Below are 8274 nucleotides of genomic sequence, written 5' to 3' on the forward strand. Positions count from 1 at the left end.
ACTACAGGTTGTCAACAGCTCCCTGCAGTTTTTCCAACAATGTGACACTCATGAAAAGAATAGGGCCAAGTGCTGCAAATAATTCAGGTCACATAAGATTAAAGACAAGTAATAACATAGTCGTGGAAGAGTGATCAACGTCACAGTCAGCATATAATAAATGTACAAAAAAAGTCACGTTATTTAAGCTCTGCTCCACTCATAACTTAAATTTCACAATTCTTATAGCAGCAGGGATTAAGGCATTAAAATGACCATCCTGTGTGCAAATAACTCTCCGTTCACCAACCGTGATGGGATCCTGCTTTGATGCACAATATACTATTTTCTATATTTGCCAAATAAGTTTGAACCAAATGGCACATAAGTTTATCAAGCCTAACAACAACCACAAGGTTACATAAATCTCATCAACTCCCAGAGCGCAGAAATTCAGAAAAGAGTCCCTTGGCTCAGCACAGGAAATCTGGGAACACTTTTTGAAGTCTATGGCCAGCACATCCTCCCTCTTATTTAAAAAAAAAATATATTACTTAAAGTAATTTTATTTATATATAAAGCATGACGTTATGACAAGAGAGCTGTTCACTGAGCATGGTTCAAAACAGGGCTAATGGCTCTCATTTGTAGTTCAAATTTATCTTATGTCTCCTTTTCTTATCTCAAAGAAAAAAGCCACTTTATATGTACTCCTTGAGAACTCAAGGAAAGCATCTTTCATCATATCCAAAGAGATAGCTTGGTCCTACATAATCATTATCAAATCTTATGTTTTACAACATAAATGTTTTCCGGACAAGGGATAATTACGAGTTTTCACCACAGGAGATAACATACACTGAGTACTGCACTTTGATTTCCACTGCTGAGATCCACTACACAGCTCAGCAACAAGCAATATGCAAAAAAAAAAAAAAAAAAAAAATCCCTATTATTTCCAAGCATGCAATTATGCAAGTGTTTAATAGTCTGATCACAGGCTTTGATATCCAGGAGTATTCAGTGTTCCTGTTCTGTTCAATCAGACTTGGGACATGGTAAAGTGTGTTTATATAATGAATCAGTAAAGGTTTTAACTAAATTATAAATCCATTCCTACACCCTCAACCAATTACCTCTACAAAGTTCTTTCAGATTCTTTTAACTATTGTATAACAGTTACACACGCTAAAGACTCAAACAGGAGCTATGGCTTCAGCATAACAGCCTGAAATTTTATCCTCTCATTTTTAACAGAAAAAAACAGGAGGAAACACTTAGGAGAATCTTTTTGACCACTGGGTGCCACTCTTGTTCTGTGCAAAATAAACTGCCTGGCAGTAGCTCAGTCCCTTCTTCACAGCTTTAAACTAATCCTTCTAAACAGGAGAGAAGATGAAGGAGTTTTCCTACAAGTTCCTACAGAACACAAACTAGTTTCTGAAACCCTTTACTATTGCTCCTAGCCTCAGTGAAACAAGCCTGGGAGAAAACCCTTACACTGTGCAAACCCTTTTCCTGTGAAATTACCTAACAATCCAGTAATGCTCTGTCTAAACTGCCATATTCAAAGGCACACATACACAGTGCAGCTGTGCAGCCCTGCAGTATGGTATTGCTGCTGCTAGAAAGGGGCCAGAGGCCTTGCACGGAGCTTACAGTGCCTCAGCTCTGAGGCTTGTCAGGCTTTTCTGAACATTTCTTGGTCTCCCTGCAGTTTTAGTTTATTTGCTGTAGATGAAAAAGCTATTGACCAGGTGTCTATAGCTAATATGTTTTCCTTTTTTTTTTTTTTTTTTTTTTTTTTTTTTTTTAATCTTGACCTGATACAACCCTAACTTTATATAGATTGCAGCAACAAGGAGTTAGTCTATGTAGAACACGATATTTACAACTAACCCCCTGATGCAGCACACAGAAATACAGACCTGATAACACAACAGGGGCCTTGAGAAGTGGAAATACAGGATGGGCGCTAGGGGAGCACAGGCGTCGGATGATGAGAGACAGGGCACTAGCCTGGCACTGCAGACTCACTGACACAAGTTAGCAACAATCAGTTGGACAAAACTGGTTTCAGAGGTAACAAAGAACAGTACCTAATATATTTAGGAGGCATCGTATATAGTGCACTGTCCTGCACACTTGATTTATATCAAACAGTCCCATACCAGACATTATTGCAAATGTATGTATGTTACAGTCACACTGCCTAATACTTTCCTAACATTTCATAGAGAGGAATTTAAGGCAGAGATTAAATGGTGGTCACATAAGTATGATGTTTTATAGAAATATCCAGTCTTGTCCACAACCCTATCATTTTATTACTCTGTGAACTCTTTTGATACTAAAAATCAGAAGAAAAAAAAAGAAAGGAAAGTCCTAAAGAATAAGTAAACAGTTTGATAAGTTTATACAGGAGACCTTCTCTGTTTCTATATTGTTTCAAAGCATAAGTGTCCATAAGTACATATTATAAATGTGAACCTGTTAGATGTCAAGACAGACTATGATCAAAGTAGATGTACAGTTTACAACACATTTTTGTCAGATAGTCTACAGAAGAGAACTTTTTTAAAGAATATTTTTAAAAAACACAGCATTCATTTCACTGTTTACTGCATGTAGTAATATTTATACATATATTAAAATATAAAGGTAGCATATAAAACTTCATACTTTGTCTGAAGGACTACAGCAACAAAGATGGAAAAGTAGTTCTTCAACGACTACCACAAGGGGAAGGGCAAGATATCTGCTAACCAACATCCAGCATTGTTGAAACGAAGTTTCCCAGAAGTTTCATGGTTCCAAATTCAAAGCCCATCTAGAGAGGATCCTAACTTGGCTGTTTTGAGCAGGAGAGTGGAATAGACATTTTTCCAACCTACACGATTCTCCGTGGGGCACTGCTGTCAAGGTTTACAACATACCTGTATTCAGGCTGCCGACTTATTGAATGATCATCCCTGGGCCATCTGTATCCTGATTTATCCTGCAACACACAGACACTGATGTGTAATTAGTAGTCACATGTTACTCATTCAGTGTAGAAAAAGCTAAAAGAAAGTATTAATCTTTTGCAGAGATTTACTCTGTTCACTCCAACCACTTCTTTTTTGTCCTTCTGTATAATTACAAAAAGAAAAAAAACACCTCAACTATCTTGAAACGCTGTATGAAACACTAAGAACAATAAAGATTTCTATTTTCTCACAACTATGCGTATGAACTCCTGAGTTTCAGTAAGGAGGGGGAATCTCCTCATTACAATGTAAATTCTTATCAGAATTCAGGCAGTTAAGTATAAGGGGGCTGGGGAAAGCAGCAATCATAACCTTTTAAAAAAAATCTCATTTTTTTCTACTTAAATGTAGCTTCTGGAAGAAAATGTAACCAACACCATGACAGAATTTAGATCAGTATCTTTTCAAAAGAGAAATTCAACAAGTCCTACACAGAAGGACTTGTTATATATGAAAAAAAGTACAACCTATTTCCTTTAGATAACTTTACATCGCATTAGACAGGGTTTCTAGCAACGCCCATTTTCCCAAATCAGACTTTCTGAGCTCTCCAGAAAATTGGAAAAGCATTCCATGTTCACAGGGCAACTAGGAACGACAGAAGCAGCAAATCAGAACATGGCATCATCAGTTACAAGAGCCTCAGAAGCAGAATAACTGCACAAAAGCATGGAAGCCGGGATGCTTTTCTCTATCCTTCTCTTTCAATTTGGAAGCGACGCTACACACGAACGATGCGAGTCACCACTGCTCAGCATTGGAGCATTAACGAGAAGACCAGGGTGACGGTAACGAGAGGAGAATCACCTTACGTACACCGCGGTGTGCTGGGCCACTTCTCCGCTCGTGGGCGAAACCGCGACCCTCCTCGTAGTCCCTGTAGTCCAGGTGGTTGTAGTCATCGTAGCGACCGTATCCGCCATCCCCTGGTCTTTCGAACAGAGCTGGCTTCTTGGGCACAACGTTCACTACTCTGTGGTAGTCATCCTAAACCACAGGACAAGGGAAATCATATCGCTGTTAGCAACTGTGAAGCACAGAAAACAAAACAACCACCAAAAAAAATCTTAAATACTGGAAAGTGATAATCTAAAACTAAAATAGGAGAAGGGAAAAATATGCATTAAAAGTCAGGTCAGTCTGATGTTGGAATAGCTTATTGCTCTAACTGAACCCCAACAGATGCATCCCTTCAGCACTACTAGCTTAACTAAAGATGGAAAACCCCAAATGCAGCTGAAGATTCTTTTGAAAATGTAAAGCAATAGCATTTGCCCTTTTTTTAAGCATCAGCTACATATATTTCTCAGACACCTCCACCATTAACTTAAGAAAAGAATGCAATAAGTAAAGCTACATCTGAAATGGCTATAAGGCCAAGAATCAGTTTGTAAATGTTATGTTTTGTCAGTAACACCCACCATGCTATGGAGATGACAGAGAAGACAGTGCATAAGCTGAACAGATAGACCTTTTCTATACATTCCATGCTTTCTTTTCCACACATATTTGGTGGCTCTTTGCTACGATGTAGAATTATTCTATTTCTTTCAAATAAAACATCAAACATCATTTACCACTTAAAGACATCCCTTCTTTATTAAGAACAAATTGCTAGAAAAACAAATTTACTTTCAAAGAACTGAACTTTACATAAACAAAATTGCAAGTAAAAAAAGTAAGTGAAAACATAAACTCAAGACCTTATCTTTTAAGTCTTCTTCCTTTAACATGATTTTTGTCATGCACCTTAAAAATTCCAGATAGAAAATGCAGGCTTGAATCAGTGCATGCAATTTGGAAGGTGAAAAAAAAATGTGCACAAGCTAGAACTTTTCCCTAGCTGCAGAAATCATGAAATAACTAAAAGGCTTTTTTTTTCCAGAAAAGTATCTTCAATTAACAAACTGCTAAATATTATCATGCAAAAAAAAGTTAGTTCTGATTTCAGAGACCACCCAATAAATTCACTAGAGGGCAATGCAAGGCAACCTAGAGCCCCACTGATACAAAGTAGAGGCTGTGTGCAAATCTACACAGTCACAAGGCTCAATCAACCTTCGCTGAGTTGAATACCCCCCAAAACATTTTTTTTTTTCAGTTTGAAAAGATAGATATGATATGAAGCTAAAGCAAAATTGCTCTGTGCTTTAACCTCATTCAAAAGCCCACCTCACATGGGCTGACATGCTAATTAACACTGGATTTGGACAGGTCCCTTGCTCTCTTGAGAGACACTGCTTTCTGTACCCCGGCGCCTCTCAGTCCCAACACAGTGACCCACTAACAAACACTGACGCATTCATAAGACACACTGATGAATAAATTGATGCTACTTTGCTTGTCTGGCCAAAAATATTTTATATGCACAAACAGTCACAACAGCACGAGCTTACGAGGAGAGAAACTGCCTGCCAACCATCTTGAGGGTGCAGAGCCATACAAGGAGGAGCTACATAGCCTCCTTTCAGCAGGGCGCAGCACCATCACCTGTGTTCTACTCGATCCGAGAAGCGGCTGACTAAACACCCTTGTGCAAACTTAACTGGCTTCTAGTATACTGAAAATGCAGGAATTTTGTTGTTCCAACCCATTTTCTCTCTTCTTTAGTGATCTCAGACAGAAAGAGGGGAGGAAAAAAAAAAAAAACAAAAAAAAAGCATTCTTGCACCTACTCCTTTAGCACCGTGACTTTCTAAAAGCATTCTGAAGTTAACCTAGCAAAGAGCAACAGTAGATTCTGGGTTTTTTACTTTCACAAATATAACATATAGTAGAAGTCTTCATGCCTCCACAGACTTCCATCAACACTCTTCTTGGCAAGCTTTTAGCTTGCAAGGCTCCAAAATATAACATGTCTAGAAAATACCTATTTTAGAAGTTTGTTACCAACATTTGTTTCTAATCTTTAAACATTTTATTAAAAATAGCACTAGTAACAAGAACAATGCTGAAAGTTATTTTACCACCTTTTGAATACCTTCAAAAATGCATCAACATTAAAAAAATAGTTCTGAGTAAAAACTAAGGCTTTTAGTTCTTCCAGAAACTATTAAAGATCTTGTGTGCAATTACACATAATTAAACTGAAAAACAACTTATCAGAATATGCCGCAGATACTTCTAAGGGATTTTGGCAGCAAAACATACAACGGCTACTTGGGTAGGCATCATATTTTCTCTGCGAAGATCCATTTGCTAGATTCTTGGTTTAAATGAATGAGAGGAGAACTGAACCAGGGGAGGGAAAAAATATGTAAAGGTTTCCTAGAAACTCAATTATTTCTATAAACACAACCCCTATAGTTTGAGCCCAGTCCTAAAGAAGCATAGTGTACACTTGCATCAGGATGCATCCTTGGAGGAAGGCGTTCTCTTGGAAGTCTTTCATAGTCATATCGCCCTTCAGACCACATGTCGTCTCTCCGATACGCCACTAAAGACAAGAAAAACACTATTAACCAACACCAAACTTACTATGAGAAGCCAAAACAGTCAGCAGAGAATAAATGCTCTCCAGTATCTCCCACTGTAATGTATTAGGCATAGGCTCGGTACATGCACTTCCTTTTTAAATTATTTAAAAATTGAACCTACCTGTTATAGAAAATAATCAGAGAACTTCAGTCAGAAAAAAAGCTAGAAATCAAAGTTCTGATAACATCATTATTCAAACCTCCAAAATGTGAAGGTCCATGTTAACCTCTTACAGAAGAGGTTAACAGCTCTATAAGAGATTATAGACACAGTTTTATTGGTACAACTTTGATACACCAGGCTATTTAAAGTCATTTACATTCTCCACACAGAACCTGAGCAGTGAACACCTGGCACGGTTTGAAAGTGGTTTTAACTCAGAATAATACTTGTGGGAGACATTGCTTAATCTGTACAGATTTGTGTATGCACACTTCAAAACAGAACTCAGATTTTTGCAAAAACTGGGAATTAGTGCAATATAGTCAGCATAATTACAGCTACTTACAAGAGTCCTATTGAAATACAAGCATTTTTTAAATACCAGCTCTATGACCAATTTCACACAGACACACTTCACAACAATGTTGAGACTGCTTAACAAAAATTAGGGGGAATTATAAAAAGATTTGACTCCTCTGTTTTAAGATTGAACAATTCCTGCTTTTTAATATAATGTTATAATTTTGATGGAGTATCTAGAAAGAGGTTAACATGACACATTGTTCTGACAGTGAGGACAAAGCTCCTCGATATATTTGTGATTTAAGTTTATTTTATGCATGCCATTTTTCCTGTTTTGAAATGGTACCTGGCAGAACAAATGAGCTTCTCTTCCTAGAAAAAAAAAAAGGTGTCTTTCAAAATCAAAAACAATAACTAAATTCAGGTGGAAATAAATCAACACCATGAGATTTATGTTATGCTGTGTCAGATGACACAAACAGGAAGAGCCAAAGAATATTCTGACAGCTGTAGAGGAGACACGCCTAAATCCCAAATTGTGTAATGTCTATGGCTGAAAATAGATGAGAAAATGCCAGAATGATACTTTTCAAATTTCCCTTTTGTTTTAGTTACTAAAAACATTTGACAAAAGAAAGAAACAGCAGGACATAGTCAGGAGGAAGGATAAGACTATCTACCCTAACCTTGCACAAGCAAAATAGTTAATTGAGATAGATCTTTGAAGCCATTTAAAAATAATGATTAATACAGATGATCAAAAATCATAGTAAGGGCTTATTAATCATCAGAGTCTGTTTTTTGTGAAAAACAATGAATACCTGCATACTCACTTGCCTGTCAGTTTCAGCAACCTGCTTCTGGAGTCCCATTCAATGATTACCTAAAAAAAAAAGCAAAAATTTTCACATAAATGTATAAATATGTTCTCTTTTACAAAAACTAGGTATTTAAAAACTAAATCCTTTTACTGTCGTTCTCCATAATCTGTTGGCATTAGCTCAAAAGAATTCATTACACTAAACTAAGAAAGGACAAGGACTATACAGCTAAATTCAGCACACCAAGGACAAATTTCCTATGACAAATTAGGAACACCACCTTCCTAGAACTATTGGAGTTTTGTTTTCTTTTTGTCACCTTTTGCTCACTACTCCAAGTCTTAAATTCACTTCCATCTGTTAGCAAAATCTTTTGGAAATAAATGTAATTGCTTTCATAGAAACAGGACCATATTTGATATACTCTTTTATCCTGTATTCATTTAACTATCCTTTGGTATGACTAGAGAAAACACAAGACTCAGCAGCACATCAGAGGTTAG

General features: G+C 37.0%; 1 protein-coding gene across 1 annotated transcript; it reads right to left on the reverse strand.

Moving 5' to 3' along the window:
• Window positions 1-2757: 2757 nt before the first annotated feature.
• LOC148590642 (periphilin-1-like) lies at window positions 2758-7835 on the reverse strand. The gene is made up of 4 exons (XM_088538799.1): window positions 7784-7835; window positions 6347-6444; window positions 3816-3995; window positions 2758-2977 (listed from the first exon to the last, which is right to left on the reverse strand). Coding segments are annotated over exons 1-4 (387 nt in total). The 5' UTR covers window positions 7785-7835; the 3' UTR covers window positions 2758-2869.
• Between the last annotated feature and the right edge of the window lie 439 nt (window positions 7836-8274).

The sequence above is a fragment of the Tinamus guttatus genome, unplaced genomic scaffold, assembly GCF_059628265.1.
Source record: "Tinamus guttatus ecotype Peru unplaced genomic scaffold, ASM5962826v1 Tinamus_guttatus_pri_ptg001184l, whole genome shotgun sequence".
Lineage (NCBI taxonomy): Eukaryota > Metazoa > Chordata > Aves > Tinamiformes > Tinamidae > Tinamus > Tinamus guttatus.